This window comes from Onychomys torridus, chromosome 1 (genome assembly GCF_903995425.1).
Source record: "Onychomys torridus chromosome 1, mOncTor1.1, whole genome shotgun sequence".
NCBI classification, from domain to species: Eukaryota; Metazoa; Chordata; class Mammalia; order Rodentia; family Cricetidae; genus Onychomys; species Onychomys torridus.
The window spans coordinates 61746001-61772927 of NC_050443.1; the positions used below are offsets into that span (position 1 = coordinate 61746001).

The 26927-nt window shown below is 46.3% G+C and overlaps 1 protein-coding gene across 2 annotated transcripts in view; it reads right to left on the bottom strand.

The window, feature by feature from the left end:
* Homer2 (homer scaffold protein 2) overlaps positions 1-26927 on the bottom strand; it is a 91746-nt gene that overhangs the window by 11462 nt on the left and 53357 nt on the right. For both annotated transcript variants that reach the window (XM_036199884.1, XM_036199892.1), the window contains exons 2-4: positions 25915-26071; positions 12194-12325; positions 1212-1304 (exon numbers count right to left, since the gene is read on the bottom strand). In XM_036199884.1, coding sequence (XP_036055777.1) covers positions 1212-1304; positions 12194-12325; positions 25915-26071 — 382 coding nt within the window. The remainder of the gene's footprint in view (positions 1-1211; positions 1305-12193; positions 12326-25914; positions 26072-26927) is intronic.

The window sequence follows — 26927 nt, forward strand, 5'->3', positions numbered from 1 at the left end:
GGCTCCTGACCTCCTCTTTTCCTTACTTCCCAGGATTCAGCTATTCTGTTTGGCTCGTGGTCAGGTCGGGTGTTGAACACGACTATTTCAGGTGTCTGGTCTTCCTGGTCCTTTCCTAGGCACTGTGCCCTCTAGCCAACCCTTCCTCACTTGTACCACAGCTACCCAGGCCAAGGAGTTCTTCCCCCGCCCAGCACCCTCCTGAGACACATCCCGCAGCACGCTCTTACATCATGTTCATGCCAACTCCACATCAGTAGTCATATAACAACTCCAATGTCTGCTGACCACCTAGCTAATGAAATGGATGATAATGAGGAATTCCCAGTCCCACAGCATCCCACAGATAATTATCCCACAGATAAATCTCCAGGCTTTATCTCCATACCTGATGCAGAAGTATACAAGGCAGATACCCAGGTTGTCTGGCTCAACCACCATGCTTACTCCAAATCCCATGTCTGCTCCTGGAGTCTCCCTTTCCTTGTCCCTACCTATAAGATGGTCAAGACTTCTCTCATCAACAAAGACACCAGGCATGCTAGTATTTTTTAAATCTCAGGTTCAATGGGTCTTTTACAGCCATCATTATCACACTTTTAAGCACACAGACTACTCAAATCCTGGCAAAGCCAGGTCTCTTCAGACATAGAGTGTGCGGGAATACCACCTCCCATCTGTTAAGCGTTTTCCCTAGTGAGCAGGAGGTGTCTGCAGTCACTGAAGAACACCTCACCATGGACTTCCCAACAGCATCAGACATTGCCTCACCACTCACACTGCCTCTCCTCAAGGAAAGCCTTGCCCTTGACCTAGCATGATGGGCCTTAATACAGACACTATATACTAACCAAGCCCCCGCCACCCCTTCTGCAGCTTGGGCACAAAGCCTGGTCTTGAACAGGCTAAGTAAGCATCTACCACTAGTTACATCATGATGTGTGTGTGACTGAACAGCTTTTCCTGGCCTGGGAACAGGCAACTCTGCATGCACCAACAGTTCTCTGTCAAGAATACAGTTCTACACCAGACAAGTTCCAAAGTCTCATAAAAACATGTCACTTCATCTCTTGGAGAGCAGGCTAACAGCTGAAAAATGCCTTCAGCATGCCCTGCTGCTAAAATTACCTGTTTCTTGCCAAGAGTGACAAGGAATAAGGGATCTCAATTACTGATCACATTCATATTTATTTCAGGGACAAATGACTTACTTGGGAATGATCACTCGAGGTCTCGATTTTCTCCTGGGACTTGTCTCTGGCGAGTCTGGCAGCTTCTTTTACCTCCTGGAATTTCTCTGCAAACTGAACATGCAGGAACAGTTATTAGGACTTATTTTAATCTTATTCCTGGTCATATTCAGTAGCTACCTTTATTATTTTGTATCCATTTTAAGCCTATAAATTAGGTACAAATGGCAGAAAATCTTTATCTGTCATTAAAAGGAAACAAAGATAAGAAATCCCCCTTTCCAATAAACACTATGGCCACAGTCAGACTGGAAGCAGTTTCAAAGTTACTGATGCTAGCTGGATGCAGTAACTAAGAGAAAGCACAAATTTGCAATCCTCTGGTTAACAGTACCTAATAGCCACAACTCCCCCCACTGAAGATACCCAAGGGAAAATCCACAAACTCCATTAAAGGGATTCAAGAACTTGGAAGTTAATGCCATGAAAAAGGGAAATGAGGCTGGGTTTGGTGGTGCATGCCTGGCACCCCATAACTTGGGAGGCTGAGGTGACCGAATTGAAAGTTCAGAGCCAGCTCATGCCATATAAAGAGGTCTAAGGTGCTGTGGATATCGCTCTGTGTAAATAAAGTTCTGATTGGCCAGTGGCCAGGCAGGAAGTATAGGCAGGACAAGAGAGAAGAGAATTCTGGGAAGTAGAAGGCTGGAGAAAGACACCGCCAGCCGCCGCCATGGAAAGCAACATGTAAAGACACTGGTAAGCCACAAGCCATGTGGCAAAGTATAGACTAACAGAAATGGGTTAATTTAAGATAGAAGTAGATAACAAGAAGCCTGCCACAGCCATACAGTTTCTAAACAATGTAAGTTTCTGTGTGCTTTCTTGGTTGGGTCTGAGCTACTGTGGGACTGGTGGCTAAGAGAGATTTGTCCTGACTGGGCCAGGCAGGAAAACTCTAACTACAAATGGCCCCAATAAAGCAGGTTGATTATAAATGCGATCTCTTTCTAAAGAAGAAAAGGGGATAGGATATAGATATAATAGGACAAAAGGGTAGATTAAGGAACTTACTTCTAAAGAGCAAAAACTTGTTTAAAATGTTTTACATTGGTATAGACTTTAGTCTATTGATACAAACTTAAAGTTAATTTTGTTATACTGTGTGCATATTTCTACTCATGTTTAAGGTATTATGTTTGTATAGCTCATTTTAAATTGTAATGGATAATTAAAAATAGATTAATAATTAGTCATCTATGATAATCATACTCATAGCCATGTTAGTTAAGTCTTCTAGGTATACACAGAGATATTTCAGATAGATAGGTAATCTTCAAATACTTCAAAGACTTACAGAATATGGCATTTAAAATATTTTTAAAATTTAGACTTTCTGGACAGTGAGACATGTCTGCTCCTGGCAGCACTGATTTACTTCAGAGAGGAGGATGGGCATTGAAGACACTTCATATCTTATCTTCACCTTGGCAAAAATAGCCATTTGGGCAAGAAACTGTTCTTGCCTGGACTGCTTGATCAACTGGACATGCAGGACCCATAGAAAGGTGACCACTAAACTTTGCTTGACAAAATGGTCCTTCAGGTTCCTGCTTTGCAGAGGAAACTGCCAGACATTCTACAGGACATTGAGAGAAGTGACCGAGAGACTCTAGCCCTATGGGCTGAAGACAAATGCCCCAACTTTACAAAGGAACATTAGGTGACTGTCCAGGCTGCCAGCTGTCTCTGTCTACTCTTGCAAGACTCCTGAAAAATGCTTACATCCTTCTCCCGGTTCTCAGGTAATATTATATCCTTCTGAGGTCTTTGATGTGGTTGAAGGCTAGATAGTTATAATTTCCTCAGTTATGATAAAAGATAAGTTAGATATAAAACCTTAGACTCACAAATATTAGATAGGATATATTCTTTAATATTGTAACTGTAATTTTTGCTTGATAATTGTTTTGTTATATGTAATTGTACTGTGTAAAAGTTAAAACCTTTCTTAAAAACAAAAGAAAAGGGGAAGTGCTGTGGATATCGCTCTGTGTAAATAAAGTTCTGATTGGCCAGTGGCCAGGCAGGAAGTATAGGCAGGACAAGAGAGAAGAGAATTCTGGGAAGTAGAAGGCTGGAGAGAGACACCGCCAGCTGCCGCCATGAAAAGCAACATGTAAAGACACTGGTAAGCCACGAGCCATGTGGCAAAGTATAGACTAACAGAAATGGGTTAATTTAAGATAGAAGTAGATATCAAGAAGCCTGCCACAGCCATACAGTTTCTAAACAATGTAAGTTTCTGTGTGCTTTCTTGGTTGGGTCTGGGCGACTGTGGGACTGGTGGGTAAGAGAGATTTGTCCTGACTGGGCCAGGCAGGAAAACTCTAACTACACTAAGGCAGCCCGATACGAACAATTAGACCCCAACAAGCAACAGCAGCAGCAACCACAAACCAAATGCCTAAAATGTTGGTGGGGGGTAGTTTTAGGTACAAAAATAGAAAAATATGCAATAAATAGCCTATGATTAGATCTTTAATTATCACATAATTTGTTTTTAAATGCTTCAGCAAGGATGAGGAAACATGACGAAGTGCTAATGTGATGGTTAATATTCATTGTCAGCTTGACTTGGTTTGCAACCACCTAGGAGACACACCTCTTTATATGTCTGTGAGTGTTTCCAAAGAGGTTTACCTGAGGCGGGAAGATACACCTTGAATGTAGATACCATCCTATCTGCTGGGATCTCAGAATACATAAAGGGGGCAGGTGCTGAGGACCAGCATTCAGCTCTCTGCTTCCTGTCTGCAGATGCAACCGGACCGGCCAGCCACGTCCTGTCTGCCCACCCAGAAAGCATGAGCCAAAACAAACCCTTCTCTAGGTTGCTTTTATCACAACAATAAAGAAAGAGCCAATACAATGAACACTGAAGTCTAGGTGATACGCACACTGTTTATTATTCTGTTCTCTATTTTTAAAAAAAGTTTTAATATTTCCATAATTTAAGAGTCCTGAAGTCAGGGCTAGAGAGATGGCTCAGCTGTTAAGAGCACATACTGCTCTTGTGGAGGACATGAGTTTGGTGCCCCGCACCCATGTCAGGCAGCTCACAGTCACCCGTAACTGCAGCTCCAGGGGACCCCACACCCTCCTCTGGGGTCTCTGTGCAATGTACTCAGTGCACAAATCCACACTCAGATAAGCATATACACATAATTTAAAGGGAACATTTAAAGAATATTTCTAAAAGTCCTAAAGTCACAGGAAAACCCTATCAGTTATTGGCTCACCGTCACTGACAGGCAAGGGGACTGAGTCACTTAGTATGTTGTCAGTGTGGAGAACAGCTTGACAGATGATGCTGGCATTATAAATCAGGAGGGTACAAGGGCAACCCTGAGACAAGAAAAGCCAGCAGGCTGCAAGCCCTGAGCAGCATTGGGACCCTGTCATAGAGTGGGTGCTGGCAAGCCCAGAGCCCCCGGGTGAGCAGAAAAGGGCATCCATCCTTCCTGTCCCAGCATGTGTTCCCCTGCAGGCCTACGAAGCAAGCTACAGACATGGGCCTTCAGACTTGACCACTCCAGAGCTGTCAGAAGAAAATCACTTTATCTGCTGCTTAAAACCGATGAGACTCCCTGGGAATGGAGAATACTTCCTCCTCTTCGGGGAACCCCTGATGGGGAGGGGCCCTGCTTCTCCTTCTGGCAAACTGCCTTCCCTCCCCTGTCCCCTGCCAGTCCCAGGCACATGTGTTTATTCTTGAATGGATGTGCTTCTGCTTACTGAGAAAGGAAACAATCGTGTCAAAGACTTGGTCCCTCTCCACAATGGAATACCAAGTTTATGAAGAATTTTGCTTACATTCAAACAGACACAAGTGAAAAAGGAAATTTCAGGGGGGAAAGCTTTAAAGTAGTGAAAGAGGAGAATGGAACTGGAGAGATGGGTTAGCTGTTGAGAGCACTTACGGATCTTGCAGAGGCGGGGTTTGGTTCCCAGCACTCCCATGACAGCTCACAACCATTTCTGCTATCAGTTTGGGGGTTCTGATGCCCTCTTCTGGCCTCTGCAGGTACTGCATGCAGATGGTGCTCATACATACACTTGGGCAAAACACTCATACACAGGAAAATAGAAATAAATAGGGGCTGGAGAGATGGCTCAGAGGTTAAGAGCACTGGCTGCTCTTCCAGAGGTCCTGAGTTCAATTCCCAGCAACCACATGGTGGCTCACAACCATCTATAATGGGATCTGGTGCCCTCTTCTGGCCTGCAGGCAAATATGCAGGCAGAACACTGTATATATAATAAACAAACAAGTCTTAAAAATAAATAAATCTTAAAAATACGTATTTATAAACGAGAGAAGCCCTATCAGATACATTTTGAAGAAGTCCTCATTTAAAATAGACTATAAGCTGAGCATGGTGTTTCACGCCTATAATCTCAGCACTTGAGAGGCTGAGGCAGGAGGATTACTCAGAGTTCTAAGCCAGCCAGCTTTGGCTACACAGTGAGTTCTAAGCCAGCCTGGAGTGTATTGTAAGCCCTTATCTCAAAAACACAAACACACCCCCCCCAAAACAGCAACAACAAAAAACTAAACAAACAAAACGAAACTCCGCGTTATCAGCTGCAGAACAGAGCGGAAGGAGCCATGAGAATACCGACTGAACAGTGAGCAGATGGCATCAGGAACAGCAAATGAACAGAGGAGATTATCCAGCAACAGTAAGTGGGGAAGTGTGCTGAGCCCCTGATGAGTTAAAAGGCAGCTATGAGAAAGACCAACTTAAAAAACAAAAACCCAGACCGGGGACTAAGAGAATCAAGCCTTCATCAGCCTGCTGCTTGAGGGGCACGAGAGGAATGCTCTAAACTTGGAGGCCATGAAAGAAAACCACAGATGTGACAGGTTTGACTATATAACCATTCAAAGCTTTGAGTGCAAAAATAAAAAACAACAACAAAACAAAACCAAAAAGGAAACAAGAGCCAGGGAAAAAGTGGCCCCAGTCAGGATAGCACAACAAAAGACTGTTATTTCTTAACAGAGTTTGCACGGGATGAAAATGCCAATAGATAAATGGCAAAATCCATGAGTAAAAATACAGTAAATAAATGATCTATGAGGAGGATTGTTCGGCCTGGCTGGAAATTTGAAGTAATATAATGAGGTGCTGTTCTTTGCCTGTAAAATTAGCACACACTAAATACAATCATAAACCCCGGTGCTGGCAAGATCTTTCTGGTAGCCTGTTTTGGTACAGCCCCACTGAGCAGCAATTTGGAAGCACATATTGTGAGTGACAAAAATATTCATTCCTACTGACGCGGTGATATCGCTTCTGGGAAACCACAGAGAAAATAATTGAGAATATGAAAAAAAGAGGCCTTCAATATAATGATCATAATCCTAGCATTATCTTCAATAATGAAAAGCTGGAAGCAATCCAAGGCCCTGTGAGGCTGAGAGGAAAGGATCCTTTCACAGCCTCTGAGTACTGGGAGAGAAGAGCCAGGCACTGAGTCCCCAAAAAGTTATCTTCTGGTGGAGTCTGCCTCCAGGTCTAAAGCTTTCTAACATTTCTCCTTCATTATACTAAAGATCACATATACTTGTAAGCTTAGAAAACTACTGTTTTAATTTTTTGCTATTACTGTGTCTGTGTGTGCGGGTAGGGGGTCAGAGGATGGTCTATGGAGTCAGTTCTCACCTTCAATTTTATGTGGGTGCCAGGGATCAAACTCAGGACATGGGGCAAGCATCTTTAGACCTGCTGAGCCATTTCAGTAGCCCCAAAAGATGTTTTTAAAACCTATGGTCTCATCACAGATGAGCACTAATCACATAAGCTTTCTATATGCGTATATGTATTCATCACATTTTTAAAAAATGAAATGATGCTGTATATCTCATTTATAATCACCTCTGAAATTAATAACATGGCATCAATACTTCCAAGCATTTATAAGCTCTTCTACTAAATTATCTTAATTGCTACACAATATTATCCTGGCTATTTAATCAATTTCCCTTGTTTGTAATTTTTTTTATTAAGAAATATTTTTTTTTATTCATTTTTACATACTGACCACAGATTCCCCTCTCTTCCCTCCTCCTGCTTTCCACAGACTTCCCCCACAACCCTCCCATTCCTTCCTACAAGAAGGTAAGGCCTCATGGGGGTCAGCAGAGTCTGGTACATTCAGCTGAGGCAGGTCCAAACCCCTCCCCACTGTATCAAGGCTGTGCAAGGTGTCCCACCATAGGTAGTGGGCTCCAGAAAGCCAGTTCATGCACCAGGGATAGATCCTGATCCTACTGCCAGTGGGCCCCTTAAGCAGATCAAGCTACACAACTGTCTCGCTTATGCAGAGAGCCTAGTCTAGCCCAGTCCCATGAAGGCTCCATAGCTGTTGGTCCACAGTTCATGAGTTCCCACTAGCTTGGTTTGGTTGTCTCTGTACATTTCCCCCATCATGATCTTGATGCCTCTTGGATATAGAAGCCCTCTTCTCTCTCTTCGACTGGACTCCTGGAGCTCGGCTTGGTGCTTGGCTGTGGATCTCTGAATCTGCTTCCATCAGTTACTGGATGAAGGCTCTATGATGACAGTTAGGGTACTCACAGATCTGATTACTGGGGTAAGCCAGTTCAGGCACCTTCTCCACTATTGCTAGTAGTGTAAGCATGGGGTCATCCTTGTGGATTCCTGGGAACTTCCCTAGCACCAGGTTTCTTCCTATCTCCTGATGTCTCCCTCTATCATGGTATCTCTTTCATTGCTCTCCCACTCCGTCCAGTTCCAGCTTGACCATCCTGTTCCTTTATGTTCCCATCCTCCATCCCTACCATCCATTGCTCCCCCATCACCCCATGGAGATCTCATCCATTTCCCCTTTCCAGGGCAATCCATGTGGTTTTTTTGTTTTTGTATTTTTTTAAAATATAGGGCCTCACTATGTAGCTCTGGCTGGCCTGGAACTCACAGAGATCTGTCTGCCTCTCCCTCCCAAGTGCTACACAGTGCTAGCAACGGCCTGTCTCGGGACTTCTCTTTACATAGTAAGAATAATCCTATACTTTTAAGCACTGCGATTATTTTTTTTTTCTGTTACTTGTAGCCCAAAGCACTCTAATTAAAACATAATAGAAGAATGCCTCACAGTCACCCAGGTAGAAAACAGGCCTTTAGATCAGATGTCCAGGAGACCGGAGGCTGGGTCATACGCTTAGGACTATACTGAATTAATAAAGGGAACTAAGGGGACACATGGGCGAGAGACGATTTTTATTTAGAATGTGTACTACACTTATTTACTGTGTATACACACGTACCATGACAAGCATGTGGCAGCAGTCATTTCTCTCCTGTCACCATGTGGGTCCCAGGGGTTGAATTCGGGTCATTAGACTTGGTGGCAGACGCCTACATCAACCGAGACATCTCACTGGGCCCCTGCCAGAGTTTCATGTTTCTTGCTCAGGTTAAAATACTCTGACAACTTATGGGAGAAAAGGCCCATTTTAGCTCACAATTCCATGTTCTGTCCTATCACTGTGGGGCAGTCACAACATCAGGAACTACCCACAGTCAACAGCAGAGAGAAACGGATGCATGCTCACTTGCTTGCTTGTGCTCTGCTCAGCTTCCCACTCTTACACTGTGGAGGACCTCCTGCCTAGGGAATGGTGTTGCCCACAGTGGACTGGGTCTTCCCACATCCATGAACTTACGACACACCCACAGGCCAACCCAACATAGACAATCCCTCACTGAGACCTTTCTCAGGTGATTCTCCACTGTGTCAAGTTGACAGTTAAGATAATTAACACACCTCAGATTAAATTATTGAAGCCAAAGGCAAAGGCCACATGGGTATGTGGGTTGAGATGCACCCACCCATAGAGCAGTGAAGATTCTATTCTGGGCTATTTGCCCTAATGAAAGAACATGTTTCCTCTGTCTGCAATAAATGAGAAGGAAGTAAATTCAGGATGGTGGGTATGTGAGGTCAGATGCCGAAAGACTAAATGTTAATGACCTTCTCTACCTCCCTGGTTCTACTTCCTTTGGTCTCTTTCTGTGACCTTATCTTAGCAGAAAATGCACACTCCATTCCAACGTTCTTCAGTGGGCTGAAGTATCATGTCTTTTCCAGTGGACGCACAGCCCCCAATTCCAAGCCAGGAATATACAACTTTTATTATTTTTGGAAAGCCTGTCTAAAGAGCAGAAAGTGACTGCATGATACTTCCTGGGTGGTGGCTGTCGAGCGGTCCTTCTAAATGAAAGCTAAGCACAAGGCATCTATTTTCTTTCTGGGGACTGGAGAGAGAAAAGTACATTTAAAGCGTTCTTAAGTGAAAATGTCCACACTGGTGTTTCATTGTCCAGCCCACAATGTCTGATTACTGATCCCCCCGGAGGTCTGTGGGTGGCTGTGCTGAGAAGTCAGAGATATTCAGTCACAGCTGTCCCCCAGCACGCAAGCCTCAGGAAGCCCTCAGGCCCAGGTTCCCTCTGTACCAGCTAACTGCCATTTATCAAGGCTGCTAGCCTCTATTTGTGGCAATTTATCGGTGTGTGGTTAGTTGTTCTCTTCAAAGAGAAAGGAAAAGCTGATGTGAAATATTTTGGACAAAGGACATATTGGAGAGCTTGTTTCAGAGATCTCTGTGATGATGGCAGGTCACAGTCACAGAGTGGAGATGCCAGCATTCCAGAGTGACTCAAAGAGACCGGACACTCCTCCTTAGTAATAGGACATTTGCTTCGTCTGGGAGGAACTGGAGGTAGCAGGGATCCAAGGCAGGAAGAACTGAACTTTCACACTCTGCCCCACTTTTGTCTGGAGTTCTGCTTTTGATTCCTGTTCACAGATGTTTTCCCTCTGTCTGTCCCCACTGCCTGGTTTCCTCTACAGAATGAAAGAGAGTGGACTAGGAAGCTATGATTGGTTCTTTCAGACTATTCTGGGCTCCAGGGAACTTCTGGCCCTAGATAGAAGCAGAAGCCTGTGCTGAGGTGGCCCAGACACCACCAGATGCTTGTCCAGCAGCCTGAGGCCTGCAGGTATGAAGAAGGTGTGGGGATGAGTGCTGGGTGAGGTAAGGGGGCCCCCGGGATCTCCTCTCCCTACCAGGCAGGGCTGGAAAGCACACAAAGCTATGCTCCACTTCAGACAGAGGTCTCCATTACACTGCACCTGCTCCCGCCCCCCTTTCAGAAGACGACACTGTTAGCATCCATCCATCCATCATCATCCCAGAGTCTTGGCCTTCCTCATCTGTCTGACCAAGACCTGTCCATTTGTAAAAGTTCTTAAAAATTCTCCATCTCTTCCTCAAATCTTTATCAGCTCTACCCTGAACTGAATCAGACTTGCTTCCAAGAAAGGGAAAAAATATATATATATCTGAAATGCAAATCTGATCACTCCACTTTTAGGTTAGAATGCTCCTAAGGTCACAAGATAAAATTTAGACATTCTGGCACGCCCTACAAGACCACTCAAAGCTGGCTTCTAGCAGTCACATCAGAGAAGACCTGGTGAGGTGTCTGTGGCTCCCCTTTGGGGCACACATCATGGTGCCAGTTCTGGAGCTGGGGCTGCTGCTTCCTGCCATTGGGATGGCAGTGGGACACCCCTGGGGCCTGGACTCAGATTTACACTGGACCTTGGAAAACAGTCAAGGTCAGAGGTGTATGGGAAGGGAAGAAACAGAGTTGGACAATTTTGTCCCTAACTAGTGTTTACAAAAAGACTCAGGAACTAGCAATGTTCCTGGGCTCAAGTGTAACCAGAGAGCTAAAAACAGTCATATTCCACATAACTGCCACTTAGAAATCTCCAACCTTCAGAAGACAATCTTTCTAGCTATGCAGAAGCCAGGGCTCTGTGGATGCCCAGGTCCAACCTCTTAGGATCAAAGGACCTATGGATAAACTGGCCATGGTGCCAGAAGACACATTCCTGCTCTCCATAGTCACCCTGACCTCTGACCCTACAGAGCGTCCAGCTATTAATGATGATGCATCAGTGAGCATTGTGGAGCACAGTGAACAGTGCTCCTTGGAGAAGCTGGCCACACGGTGCCCTTTCTCCAGAGTAGTACTTCACTAGAGATCATACTTCCGAGAGACGATGGCCATGCTTCTGCCGGCCCTGCTCCTCACACCTCCACCTAGTTAGTGCCTTATGTACCTGGGGCGTCCGTGGAGACTGCCGCTTCTTAAATGCAGAGAAGCAGGGGTCTGCCGGCCAGAGAGAGGACCCTCAGGTCCCGGGAATGCGTTACCCAGCAGGGCAGAAGGCTGGCACTGCGCCGGTCCCCACTAGAGCATCCGCCCTCCGGAGTCACGGTCCACAAATCCGGCATATCGGAGTGGGGCGAAGAAGGAGAGTCCCATCCCGACAGCCAATGCCGGGGGAACTTAGTTACTCTTTTCGCTGCTGTGGCCGAAGGGATCTTTGGGAGGAAGGGATCACAGCTTAATAAAGGGGCGTGAGTCATCGTGGTGGGAAGGCATGGCGGTGCCAGGTACAAGCTGGCCACACTGGACAGGAAGTGAGGCCAACCTATAAAATCTCTAAGCTGGCTCTTAGTGACGCACTTCCAGCCATCCTCAACCTTCCCAAACAGCATGACCTGGGGGGACATTTCCCATCCTAACCTGACCTCAACACCTCTGCTTCTCGCTCTGTGTGTCTGGACTCTGAGATCTGGAGATTTTTCGGCCCCAGGAAATGGTAAGTGGCCTACTGGATGCCCAAAGAGCCACCAGGCCTGTTGAGCTGCTCTGGCTTCCAAGGGAACAGCACTTGCTAGAGATGAACTTCCTTTTCTCCACAGACTGCTCAGTTTTCAAGGAGTCTGCTGTTTGAGAGAGGGCGTCTCCTCACCCCCAGGGCCACAGTGGGCAGCTAATGGAGGAGAGGGCATCCAACCACTCCCTTGTTCTGCTGGGAGGAGCACTTACCTTCGTGAGCTGCTGCTCTGAGGAGAATCCCAAACCGAACACTGTGTTGGCTCTGCTGTCCGCCCACTGCCCGAACTTCTGGGAGGTTTTGGTGAAAGTCATGTTTGGGGTGATGGTGCTGTTTATGATCACCTGCGAGGAGACACCCAGGGGGAGAGAGTGTTAACTCTGAGCCAGACCTTTTCTCCTGACAAACCCTGGGGCTCCAGGGACTTCCTCTATCATGCTGTATTTGCCCCTGGGCTGTTCTTACCAGGAGAAAGGGCAATTTCAGACACTTGATTTCACATTACCAAAAGGAAAGCATCTCTCCTAAGACAAGAATGGTTTCCCAAACTGATGTTTTATTGCCCCACAGATACTGAGTATCAAACTGCACTTAAAGGCTAGTCATGTGTGCGTTCCCAGAAGAACTGCCCTCCCCCACCACACCCCAGCTCCCGTTTGAAATCACAGGCACTCTAACATCCAGCCAAAACAGTACTTCCACCAGCAGCTGGTCCTTTGCTTCCCAAGGGGAAAGAGGAGATTCCGATCTGGAGAATTGTGCTGGTGTGAGCAGGGAGATTGTAAGGATGGCGCAGGAGCCTGGTGCTGACTGTTACCACCCCTTGACCTCAAATGGAAAATGAAGTGGAGGCCTGGGAGGAAGGGTCGGATGGAGTGTGTGTTTTCTTTCTTTCTTTTTGTTCTTTTGGTTTTTTGAGACAGGCCTTCTCTGTGTAGCTTTGGAGCCCATCCTAGAACTCTCTCTGTAGACCATGCTGGCCTCGAACTCACAGAGATCTGCCTGCCTCTGCCTCCCGAGTGCTGGGATTACAGGTTGCACCACCTCGCAGAGTGAGCATGTGTTTTCTAATTTTGCATTTCTGGTTAACAGAATTGCTGTCATGAAGTAAATACCCAATGTTTTGAATGAATGAATGAATGAATGAATGCAGCATGTTCCAGATGGCCCCTGGGTCAGTCACATACACATCCTTAGGGTCTCCTTGAATGCCAGTAGACGAAGGCTGACGGAGTGTAGCACACAGCTACCTCTCAGACTTTCCCCTCACAGGCTTTCCCAGAGCTAGCCACACTGCACTGTTGTTTTTTTTTTTTTAAATGAAACAATTTCTAAGTTATTTTTCATAAGGTATTTTATCTAATCTTATCTTTAGAGAAGGAGAAAATGAGGCTCAACCAAGTCAAATGGCTTGTTCAAGGTCATAAACCAGCAAGTGGTTAAAAGGGTGTGGATGATGAATGTACGCCTCTCAAAGCAGTGGTTAATGTAAACATATGGCTCTCAAAGCAGTGGTTAATTGATTCCGAGAGCAAGACCTATTCATCCTGTTTGAGGATCAGTTCTGCTTCTTTGACCTATGAACTCATCAACTTTGGAAACTTCTCAGCCATTCTCTTCACAGATGGCTTCTGTGTATCTTTTCTCCTCGCCTCTCTTTCCGCAACTCCGGTTATACATATGCTGGACCTTATGAGTGTGCTGAGCATGTCTTACATTGACCAGTTACCACCCCCTTCTCATCGTGGCTCTCTCTGGTTTAATGTGTGCATTTTCCAAAGATTTACTTTCTATTTTTACTTATGTGTATGTGTTGGGGGAGAGGGTATGTCTGGTGAGTGCCTGTGGAAGTCAAAGGTGCTGGATACCCTGAAGCTGGAGAAATACCACCCAACATGGGTGCTGGCCATTGAAAACAGGTCCTGAGGAAGAGCATTATGTGTTCTTAACCACTAAGCCATCTCTCCAGGCCCCAATCTGGGCATTTTTAATAGATCTGCTTTCTCCTTCACTGATCTTGGTGGTTGATGTGGTCTGTCTGTGGTTAAATCTACCCACTCAGTACCTTGTGTGTGAGAGAAGGAAGGAGTTTTAATTAGTCAGTTAGTCTTGCTATGTAGCTCAGACTTGCCTTGAACTCACCATCTGCCTTCTTCAGCCTCCCCAGTTCTGGGATTCACCACCATTCCTGCCTCCATTGAGTTATTTTTAAAATCTAGCATATGTGATATTTTAAAAATATATTCCAAGACCAGGCATGGTAGAGCATACCTTTAATTCCAGCATTTGGGAGGCAGAGGCAGGAAGATCTCTGTGAGTTAGAGGTTAGCCTCATCTACAAAGTGAGTTGCAGGCCAGTTAGGGTCTACTTCATGAGACCTGGTCTCAATCAAAATCAATCAATGTTCTAAATCCCCGAGGATATTCTTCCCTTTGCCTGTTTTATTAATTTCCTCAACACATTAATGTATTTATTTTAAAGTCCTTGATGCACACGCTAACGCCTGGGTCATCTCTGAACCTTACATTATCTGATTTCCCCTCCTGACTCAAGGGATATGGTCCTACTTTTCTGCAAGTCTAGTCATTTTTTTTTTTTTTTAATCTCATGCTGAAATATGCAAAGACTCCATAGAATGTGACCATCTGCCAGAGGAAGCTCCCCCTCTTCTCTGCTGGGTGAATTAGGCAGTACTGGCTCAGGCTGGGTTTCAGCTCCCATGAGACTCAGTCTACCTTTGGTTCCCTCCTGGATTTAGAGTAGGCTCTTTAAGGAGTTCAAAAGAGAGATGGGCATCTTCATCTCCTCTGCCCTCAAGGACTGTGGAGTCAGTGCTCTGTGAGACGTTTCCAGCTTGCTTTTGTAGCCTATTAAACCCACATATCTTCCCAATTTGGCTGTCCTCTTATATCGGCTTCAGACTTGCTCTGTAGCTGAGCATGACCTTAGACTCCGAATGCCCCTGTCTCTAACTACCAAGTGCCCACCCAACCAGCAAACTGTGAAGGGGAAATTGGGCATGTGCTTGGGGTTACTCAAGTCTCCTCTTCTGACATTTAAGCAATGTGATCATCAAGATCTCCACTGGTTTCTCTACCATAAGTAGCCTTTCTGCAGGACCCAACTCTGTGTATAGTCTTGAGCTGCCCTAGTCAGTAAGTGCCCAGGTGACGGGGTGTGTAGGAGCCCGGTGTCCCAATGTTCATCCCTTTCTCTCTCTGGGACGTCCATGTTTTTGTGTATTGTAAAACCCTTGGCAGGAACTTGGTTTCTAAATACTGTAAATTAAGAAAATGTCTTGGGTGGGGGAGTCGGCCATTTTGAAGTTCCTCAGTCTTTAGTTTCGTATCTTTGGCGACTGCTAAGTGTTGATTCCCCGCCCCCAGCAGTATCTCTGCCAGAGCCAAGCCCCAGCCTTCAGCCTGTATCCAGAACTGGCAAATGTTTACAGGAGAGAGGCTGCCCAGCTTGCCTCTGAGTGGTCCCACCTCTCTAGAATCTTGGTCTTTGGAGTCCTCATCATTCTGTAGCTCTTTGATGCCCTTAAATCACATTTATGGGAAATAGGGATGCAGCTCAGTGCTTGTGTCACACGTTCAATTCCCCAGTATTGCCCCCCCCCCCCCCTACCCCCTACCCCCCCCCCACCCCCCCGCCAAAGTCACATCATTTTCCCACTTGTTATCAGAGAGAACACTGGCCCAGGAGAAGCTATATACCCCACTTAGATGCGAAGTGATGAATCAGGACCAACCCAGACACACATTTCACTATGTGCTTGGGAAGTGTGTATGGGAAGCATGCGATCTCTCCCAGGTTGCTTTCACGTCCTTTAAGCAAAACTGGGCCAGCCTAGCGTGTTGGTATGGGTTTAAGCTCAGCTACTCTCCAAGACCAGTAACATCCCCGTACTCATTCAAAGCAGGACTTCCAGACCACTTGCCGCCTGCTCATCTCTTCCTCTTCCATCTGTAGCACATGATGGAAAGCAGAGAGAGCAGGTAGCAGTCAGACCACAGCGCATACCCCACAGACTCATCCTGTCTCCTTCCCTTCTGTCTCCCAAACAAAGAGTCCATCTACTCAGTCAGAACCAAGCTTTCTCCTGTCTCCAGGGGTCCTGTGTCTTTGTCTCTAACTCCAGAACATTCCTACTGTCCATACAATTCTGCGGTGTCCTCCCCTCCACAGGTAACACAAGACTTGTTTGTCCTTGGGACACGAGGTGCTGGCCTTGCAGAACTCAGGAGGATTTTGCAGAGGGAGCTGCAGCATCCGCTTCATTCCTCATTAAAAGGTCTGCTCAGTAGTTACCACTCCCTGTCATCAGCATGAGGGTGCCAAGGCCCTTATATACAAGCTGGAGGCGAGCCAGGAAAAAATGAAAGCCACACTTCCCACACTGCCCTTGTAAATTCCTCACACTGGCTCCCTGCAGGCTCCACAATGCCTTAGCTGGTCCTGAACAGTTTACCCAAGGTTCTGGGATTTCCTAGATCCAGAAGGAAGGGAGAGAGGGCAGGAGAGAAATGGAACAGTACAAGGAAGGCCATCGTTGAGGAGTACAGCATCGTTTTACTGTGCCTTAACTACCCGAGGTAATCAGTCTGCGCCATACCACCGCCAGCCTAGTAAGTCCAGATGTGTGAAAGTGCCCTCCCCGAAAACCCAGAGCTTCGACCTCAAGAGTAGCAAGAATGACCCCCTTGGTGAGCTTGCTGTCAAAAGATCCCCAGCCTTGCATTCTTCTTTCTTCTCTTGCCACTGACATGGGAACAGCCCCTGGCTACATCTGCCTTGTCCACCGAGACTGAGTCCTTCAGACAGGCTGGGCAGCAGCTGCTAAGGCCTGTTCCTTCTGGATCTCCCCTCCCAGGCTCTGTCTGTCCCTTCCGGCTAAAAGTGTTTGCACCTGAAAGGCTTGTGTTTCTCCTGGAGACTCTAGCTCAGCTTTGGCCCCAACCCTTCTCAGGCATGGAGAAAGAAAGGAAAGAACTTGAATACTTACAAAAAGATCCTTTGAAAAGCAATGTTTCTGGTTTTTGGTTTTTTTTTTTTTTTTGAAAAAGTACCTTGCTGTAGCGTAGGCTGGCCTTGAACTTGAGAACCTCCTGACTTAGCTTCCCAAGTGCTGGAATGTAGGCATGCACCTCTAAACCAGCTGAAAACACCTTTTTGGGGGGGTAAGATTTATTTGTTTATCTATCTATCTATCTATCTATCTATCTATCTATCTATGTGCTTCATGTATATGAGTGCTCTGTCTTCATGCACACCAGAGAAGGAATCTGATCCCATCAAAGATGGTTGTGAGAGGAAGTGAACCCGGGTCCTCTGGAAGAGCAGTCAAGTGCTCTTAACTACTGAGTCATCTCTCCAGCTCCCTGAAAAGACCTTTTAATCTGCTGTGTGGGTCTACAATGGTGAGTGCCCTGTGCAGCTGGGTAGGCAGGAGGGACAGCCTGAGGTTCAGGACAAAGAGATGGGAACTTAGGGACTGAGGGCAGCTTAGTTCTGGGCACATGAATGATCTGCTCCTGGGAGACTAGAGACAATGAGCTAGGGTAGGTTGACGGGCAGAACTTATCAGCTCCATTTTTCTAGCAATGTGGAAATAGACTAACAACACATTCAAAGCAAGTCAGAGACTATCAAGGGTTTGGGCAGGAGCAATGAAGCTGCTGGAGGCAAGCAAAACTATTAAGACAAACAACTCCACTTCTGAGCACATGCCTATGAGAAGCCTTTGCAGAGAGTGTGGGAAATGCTCAGGAATGCTCCCAGCAGCAGGGTCTGCAGAAGCAGCACCCCTCCCCGCCCCCACCCCGGCAGGGCGCATAATAAACTGTAGCATATTCAGAATGAAATGCCATCTAGTAGGGAAATTAACCAAGGCTGTGGCCATTAGTGTAGGTGAGTCACAAAAACACAGTATTAATTTTAAAAAAGGATATCATTGAACACATATGGGATGTCTATTTGTACAGAAGTCAAAACCAGATAAAATAAATAACATACTATTTAAGTCAGGGGTAAACACACTATAATCTTCAGGCCAAAGCCAACAGACAGTCTGGTTTTTAAACAGAGTTTTACTGGATTACAGCTGACCATTTACAGGTAGTGTAGGAGTCTATGAGCATTTTCTGACCACAAATGAAAAACAGAAAAGCTGCAAGAGGTCATAGGAGAAATTACTCTCTGGCTTGTTGAGCTTACCAACTTCTGGTGTATGGATGCACACACACACACACACACACACACACACACACACACACACACACGAATGGCAGAACTACCAAGGGAGTGTGCTTGCTACAGTTTCAGGAGAGGAAAACCTCTTAGTGGATGGATTGTGTGATTAGGGAGAGGCCCACACACACTTCTAGAATATGGTTAGGAACCATACTTCAGATTTTTATTCATCTTGTTTGTGAAGTGCTGGGTTTGAAACACAGCATTGGGCATGCAGTTAAGAGCTATACGACAGCCTCTACATTTTGATCTTTCCCCAGCTAGTGATAGCCAGCCATTCCTCTGCTGGACAGCAGCAGTGTGCCACAATCAGCTACATAGTCTCCACAGTGAACACCAGCACTGGGCAGCACCTGTTTGGCTCAACTGGGACATTCAGTAGTTAGTGTGCTCAACACAGTGTGAGCTGAGGCATTCAGTATGTAGTGTGCTCAACACAGTGTGAGCTGAGGCATTCAGTAGGTAGTGTGCTCAACACAGTGTGAGCTGAGGCATTCAGTAGGTAGTGTGCTCAACACAGTGTGAGCTGAGGCATTCAGTAGGTAGTGTGCTAAACACAGTGTGAGCTGAGGCATTCAGTAGTTAGTGTGCTAAACACAGTGTGAGCTGAGGCATTCAGTAGTTAGTGTGTTCAATGCAGTGTGAGCTGGGGTATTCAGTAGGTTAGTGTGTTCAACACAGTGTGAGCTGAGGCACTCAGTAGGTTAGTGTGTTCAATACAGTGTGAGCTGAGGCATTCAGTAGGTAGTGTGCTCAACACAGTGTGAGCTGAGGCATTCAGTAGGTAGTGTGTTCAATGCAGTGTGAGCTGGGGTATTCAGTAGGTTAGTGTGCTCAACACAGTGTGAGCTGAGGCATTCAGTAGTTAGTGTGCTCAACACAGTGTGAGCTGAGGCATTCAGTAGGTAGTGTGTTCAACGCAGTGTGAGCTGAGGCATTCAGTAGTTAGTGTGTTCAATGCAGTGTGAGCTGGGGTATTCAGTAGGTTAGTGTGTTCAACACAGTGTGAGCTGAGGCATTCAGTAGGTAGTGTGCTCAACACAGTGTGAGCTGAGGCATTCAGTAGGTTAGTTCAATGCAGTGTGAGCTGGGGTATTCAGTAGGTTAGTGTGTTCAACACAGTGTGAGCTGAGGCATTCAGTAGGTAGTGTGCTCAACACAGTGTGAGCTGAGGCATTCAGTAGTTAGTGTGCTCAACACAGTGTGAGCTGAGGCATTCAATAGGTAGTGTGTTCAATGCAGTGTGAGCTGAGGCATTCAGTAGGTTAGTGTGTTCAATGCAGTGTGAGCTGGGGTATTCAGTAGGTTAGTGTGTTCAACACAGTGTGAGCTGAGGCACTCAGTAGGTTAGTGTGTTCAATACAATGTGAGCTGAGGCATTCAGTAGGTTAGTGTATTCAACACAGTGGGAGCTGAGGCATTCAGTAGGTTAGTTCAATGCAGTGTGAGCTGAGGCACTCAGTAAGTTAGTGTGTGCAATGCAGTGTGAGCTGAGGCATTCAGTAGGTTAGTGTGTTAATGCAGTGTTTGGCTGTGTTCTTTCAATTTATCTTGAGTTTTCTGAGTTGTATACTAGGGCCTCTGTACTAAAGGACATACGTCAACTGAGGAGGAGATGCACAAGGATTCACGTTAGTATTAATACATTAAAGATAACTATTACACAAGCCTGTAACAGGGGCTCATCTTCAGGGTGAGAAGAGGACGTACCCCGAGACACTGGCAAGTCACACTGAGGACAGAGGACGGGGCTGGACTTAGAGAGTCTATTATTAAGAGGAGAGGTGGGTCCAAGCAGACTGTGGGGCAAGTGAGGAAGGGGTCACAGAAGTGAGGGGGTATCATACAGAGGAAGGGAATAAGGAGCCTGAGGCAGGAAACTGCCCTCAGGAAGCAACTGAGGAAGAACAGGGGTCAGACACAAAGACAGAGGCAGAGAGGGCACTGGAGGAAGAACGGGAGGTGGGGTGAGGGAGAGACGACAGAGCAGGGCACAAGGGAGGAGAAGACTTGGGGAGAAACCAGAGCCCAGTGGGGTCTACTCTGTAAAGCATCCCAGGCACAGACTTTAAAGTGGGCGGTCAACTCCTCCATACACCTCCCCATGGAACAGTGTCCTGATAAAAGATCTAGTCCCTGCAGGTCACTGGAGCCAAGTTTTCTTAGGATGCCCCAAACGCGGTGACAAGGTCTTGGAAGAAGGACAGCTGAAAAGAGGATGTTACCATGCTTGGGAATCAGAGGCTGGAAGAGCTTAGTTTTCCATGAGAAGCTACAAGGTACAGAAATCAAAAAGTGGCCTGCCCGTTCCCAGTGTGGATTAGCAAGACACCTCCCTCCCCATCCCTTGTCTTCTTCATGCCTGAGAGGTGGAAGAAAAAAAATCTGACATTCACAGAAAACCTACTGTGTGGTAGGAACATTCCAGAAACTCAATCCCTTAACAGAGGGGTTTGGCATTTCTTTCAAAAGGAAACGACAATGGTGGATGGAAGATGGGAACTGTGTTCTACTTAAAAAAAAAATTACATCTATTTGTGTGTGTGTATTGGGGAGAGAACATGCATGCTACTGTGCATTTATGGAGGTCAGAGGGCAACTTTTGGGAGATGGTTCTTGCCTTCTATCATGTGGGTCTCAGGGACCAAAGCCAAAGCCAGACTTTGAAGATTGGCAGCAAGCACCTGTCCCTGCTGAGCCATCTCCCTGGCTCCTGATTGTGTTTTTGAAAGCACCTTTACATTCCTAGAATACCCTAAGCATTCTAGGGTTTCATCTGTTTCTACCCTTTGAACTATCATCATCACGCAGAATGTTTGGCACAGTGAGCACCGCTAAATATTTGTAGAACAGACGACCTCTCAGGTCTCTGCTAATGTGGATTTTTCTGTAATCCTATAAATAACCAGGAGCCAAGGGCAGGAGAGTCAGCCAGAGCCCTGGGAGAAGCACCTGCACCAGGCAAGCCCTGCCCACAGGCACAGGCAGCTTCTCTTAAGGATGGCAGTGATTAACTTGGTCCACAAAGGGTGCCAAAAGCACAATGAAATCGAGGCTGCAATGCTCAGTTAACAAATGCTCTGGAAATGGAGCTTCTTCATGACAGAGTTGGCCATTCTGTGCAAAGCTCACCACCAGTCACGTGGCTGTTGGGATAGCCACGGCTCACGACGGTGGGCTAAGAAGCTGGGAATTAGGCTCTGTATGTCCGTGGCCCCCATCTGTCCATCATCTGTGAACAGGGTGAACCTTCTCTGGCTCACCCTTGGTAGTGGTGGTGCCCCTGCTCACTTTCCTTCTGTGCACACAGCACACCTGCTGCACACATGGAGAGGGGGTAGCCAGGCCTAACCCCCGCACAGCTTACTGTCCAATCTTCTTACTCTCCTTCTTGTCTACGGTGCTACCCACTCTGGTTTGGCTCTGAGACAACAAAGTAAGCCAGGCATACCTCTCCCCAAGCCCATCTGCAAGGAACTCAGTATCCAGTATCATATCACCTCCCAGGGCTTGGGAAATGCTGAGGTACCACACAGCAGGGTTCTCACCAGGCCATGTCTTTAGATTAAACTAGAAGGGACACATGCCACCCTGTCCCCGAACAAAGGAAATGTCTTAATGTTTCAAGAAAAATAAAGAACAGGGTGGAATTAGATCATCCTATAATAAGCAGCCCGTTTGCTCTCAGTAGGTGAGGCCCTCTGTGCATCACCAGGAAGAGACACTTGCAGTGCCTGGGACAGGATGCCAGCAGCTAAGCTGCTGGTTCCAGCACTTCCCTCCAGGAGAGCCTGTGCTCTTCCAGCAGCTGGGTTCATACAGCTATTGCATCTGGTGTGGCCTTAGCTCAAAATGACCTTTGAGTCCCTTTTCATCCCAGTGACCTGTGACTAAAGTACATCTACTCCATCCAAGAGGGACAAGACAAGTATGCTTTTCCAGTAAGCAATACCCCATGCTTTGGGAGGCACAGTTGGCCTACACATGCCAAGCAGAAGCTGGAGATCATGAGTTTCATATGTCCAGGCCAACAAAGAGAAGCAGGACCAAGGCCTGACTTGGGTAATCAAGGTATGGCCCACGAGCTGAGACATGGTTCCCAATTCAGATCAGCATCTACATTCAATGGCCTTGAACAAAACAGAGTCATTCTCAGGTGGTGGCAAACAAAGTGAGGAGGAGTGACAAGATAACCATACTTCCCTGGGACTTGTGTGCATCCATGCTTGAGTGGTCAGCTCACAGGAAGGTATTTGGACCTTGGATGGATGGCTTACAGGATGCAAAGCCTAAGTGAACACGGAACCACAACGGCTGTTCAAAAACAGAAACAAGCCATTCTGATTGCACAGAGATGTTGAGGGGGGTCGACAGGCCAGAGCCAAGAAGTGGAAGCCTCGTGCCAGCACAGGTACCTAGCAATCAGCTCAGCATACTACATTTATTGCAGCCACAGGAAAGGAGACAAGAAATTTAGAGTACTCAGACAGAGCAGGAGCTGGGACTTGAGACTTCCAGACTACAGATTGGGCAGAGAAGGGTGAGCCAGGTGGTAATACTACTATGGTCTGAGGTCCTATCTCCATCCCCCACCTACCTATGGAAGCTGGAAGCAGGTTCACTTAGATGTTGCCTGTCCATCTTACTTGCTGCTGGGTCAAGGGTGTGTCCAGCAGGACTATAGTAGTGCTGCAACCACATCTAGTATTACTGAGCCAAGACATGCCCCCGCCCCCAGCTCTTGGCTCCAATGGGTAGTGACTCAGTGACTAAGTCATATCCACATTCCCTGACCTTCTGCTCCCTTTGCCACACAAGGCTCTGCCACTGTTCTCTGCACTGCAGTGGTCTAGCTGGCACTCTAAGTGGACTTCAAGACCACACGGTGACCAGGGACATGGCGGGGAGGCAGCCCGAGGAGCTCTGGTTTAGTCTCTGAATTTCAGTGTTGCTCATAGCCTACATTTCCAATTCCCATTTCCTAAGCGCTGCTCTAAGTCAAGGAATAGCCTACATAGGGCCTGAGTTAACTCCACTACACAATTATCACATAGATCACCTTCCTGTGCCCATGACTCCTCAGAGCCATTTCAGCTGGCTTGGACTCCACCACACTGCCACAGCTTGCAGGGACTGCAGAGGCATAATGATACAGTGGCTGACAGTTTGACAAGTTACTAAAAGCCTTGCTAATGGCCAACGCACTTGCCGTAATGATGCTGTTTTATCTATAGTTAAGCCCAATACACCCTTGGATAACTCAACAGACAGAGTGCAAACCCATCTAGGGATGGCAGTTGTACTGACAGAATCTACAGATGAAAGGAAGCAGGTCAGCTCAATTCTCCAGGCCCGTCAGAACGTCCTGGAAAGAGCCCAAGCGATTCCAGCTCAGAAGCACAGAGATGTGGTAATTACAACTGCAGCCCCCTGGGCCTCCCAGAAGTAAAAATAAAATGAAATACAACACTTTCAAATCAAGGCACCTTTCAGATGAGACACTATTACATGTCCAGCCTTGTCACACTTCCTTGCTACTGACCACCTCTTACAATGTCCCCATGGTCTATCTCAGAACTATTTCTTTAGTCTCATAAGACGCTCATCAGACCAACTGCTGTGCCCTGGAATGAGAGGGACCACACACTCTCTGCCTGAAAATCTCAGGAAATGCTTCTCTGGTTGCCAGAGTAAACCTTGTGCTAAACCAACAAGTCAGGACCTGTTGGTGTAGGGACTGGACACCAGCACCAGCTCACCCAGGGTGTATCTCACTACCTGTAACGAGACCTCAGCTACAAAACATGAGGACATTTTGGGTCCTTTGCTGAGGGAGGGGGGGTTGTGGACACTGGAAGGGAAAGAAAGGACCATGAGACCACTCACCTTCATCTCCAGACATCACGATGCTGAAAGCCCAAAGGAGACACTGAGAGGACACTGGGGCCTGCATCAGATGTGGAGGCCCTGGTGGGTCTGGTGTCTTACCTGGGGGACCTTCTAAGGAGACACTACTGCTCAGCTCTCAACTCTACTTCCTGATGCCTAGGAAAGCTGACCTAGAGGCAGAATCCACAAGGAACCACAGACAGGAGCCACCAGCTAAAGTAAAGCTGTGAGGGTGCTCAACAGGAGTCAGGTTTGTTTGTCTTACTTTGTGGTTGTTGTCGTTTCTTTGTTTGTAGTGGGTAGCCATCCCAGCATTGGCCTGGAAGTTCCAACCCCCATTGAGGCTTCGGTAATGGTCACGCCCACAAGGCAGGGCGGGGGAGGAGCAGAAGACCAAGGATCGGGAGGAGGTCTCCCTCTTGGTTCTGGGACGCTGGACGCTGGAGGTAGACCGAGCAGAGTTCTCCTGAGAACACTGCAGGACTGCGCTATACCTTTGCCAGACCCTGTAACCTACCCCTTCATTTGTAAGTTACCCCACAAAATAAACCTCCCTTTTAACTACGTGGAGTGGCCTTAATAATTTCACCAATATTTGTTTGTTTGTGGTTTTGTGTTTTTCTGAGACAGGGTTTCTCTGTGTAGCCCTGGCTGTCCTGGAACTCACTCTGTAGACCAGGCTGGCCTTGAACTCAAAGATTCTCCTCCCTCTGACTCCTGAGTGCTGGGATGAAAAGCATGTGCCACCACTGCCTGGCAGGAGCTACAGTTTTAAAAAAACAATCAGAAGACGAACTCTGGTTTTTATACCAAATACTAGAAAATAAAAACAGAGAGGTGGTTTAGATGGTAAATGGGTTTCACCTCCAAACACTGGATTTCAGGTGACACAGAAAAATTACCAGCAGGGTGGACAGGACTCCAGACAGAGAGACTATAGTGCAGAGGAATTGTTTAACTTTAAGACATGGTAGTACTGCTGCTGGCATCCCTTCCTCCTCTTTCCACAAATAATGCGGCAAAAATACAGATAGGAAAGCAAAATAAAGAGATATCAGGAATAAAAAGTATTGTATGAAAGACTAAGTCAGATACAGGTACATGCCTGTAAGGCCAGTATGCAGGAGACTGAGACTGGAGGATTGCCTCTAGTTTACAGCTAGCCTGGACTACGTTACAACATCCTGCTCTTAAAAAAAAAAGAAATACTCCCAAATTATTTAATAAAAATTGATTCCCATGTCTAATAATACAAGAACCAGATTAGAGGAAACATTCATTGATTACAAGGGTGTAATAAACTACCATCCTCACACAGGCCAAAGAGCCCTTTGGAAAGTGCTCTGGCCGTACTCATCCAGGCCCATAAAGTGTTAAGAGCATGTGGGAATCTACCCCGAGGAAATATTCAAAAGGAAGCAATAGGTATATAATGAACAACTGAGTATATTCACTACATGGGAATGCTTAACATCTGTAACAGCAAGAAATTGAAGACACCATAAAGAAATTAAGATCATTATAGGCCCTTCATGTAATCCCTGCATAGGCATTAAAATGTTAATTTAGAGGACAGTGAGGTAACAGGGAAATCTGTTTTGCCCTCCTTTGTCATGATTTTAGGTGGGAAAGGAAGAGCAAGATATGTGATTATACAGACGTTATGGTAAGCTCTGTGATAAGACGCTAGGGTTGGGGATACAGCTTTTCCCTTCATCCTTCAAAGACAGCATATTGCTTTGGAATAAAGATAAGGGAGGATGTCAAGATCGTCTGGCAGGGCAGTACCTTGGCTCCGTCAACACTGATGATTCGATAGCTGTTCCTGGTGACATCGTAGAAGTAGGAAACAGTGACGGCCTGCTTGCTCGCGGGCACCCAGTTCTTCTTGGTGCTCGGGTCGATCTGGAAGACGTGCGCTCGAGTGGTGAAGATGGGCTGTTCTCTGCAACAGGACAGATGTGTGTGTGTGAATTAACGGAACCTGACCTAATGTATAATTTATGATTTCTAGGCCACCCACTGTCTCATATGATTTTAAATAGCTTTTCGGCAAAGATACATATGCATGAGAACAATTAAAATGAGGAGGAGGAAGAGAGAGATGCCCTGTGAGTAGTTTTTGCAACCCACACTCCATTTAACTGCAGCTACCTCGAGCTGCTGGGCAGCTGGCCTAATGAGCAATTTGCTTAAAATGAAACTCTTTGTTGAGAGTTTTTACATCCCTGTCACGTGTCCTATTTTTTGTTTGTTTGTCTCTCTGACACCCTATTGGTATATCTGGGGCTGAGGGGGCACTTTGGAACTAATTCATTTTAGAAAATTTTTAACAAATTTATTTTGGGAGATTATGCATCAACTTTAGGATTTTGCAACCCATCTGAAGCTTAATATTTCATCTGAGTATTTCTCAAATTTGAGGGAGTGTTTTGAATGACCGAACTATTTTACGTCCTTGGAAGAAGTGCCAGTTTGCTTTCGAAACCAGTAAGGAGTTTACTGGTTGGGGCCTTCGCATCCTGTGTAGCTCTCCCTTTAGTTTTATGCTTTATCGGACCCTCTCCTCTCTAGTCTGACACTGAACTGCTATCTTTGTCGTCCCACAAGCCTGAGATCATTTCCTGTGACTGCTAAAAACAAAAACAAAAACAAACAAACAAACAAAACTAACCAAGTTAACACGTTATCTACATTTTTCCTGTTTAGTAAAGAATTAATTAGGTCCTGAAAACGGACACTAGTAACTAAGACAGATTTTAAAACTGTAACAGAATTCTCTACATGGTCATACTTTGAAG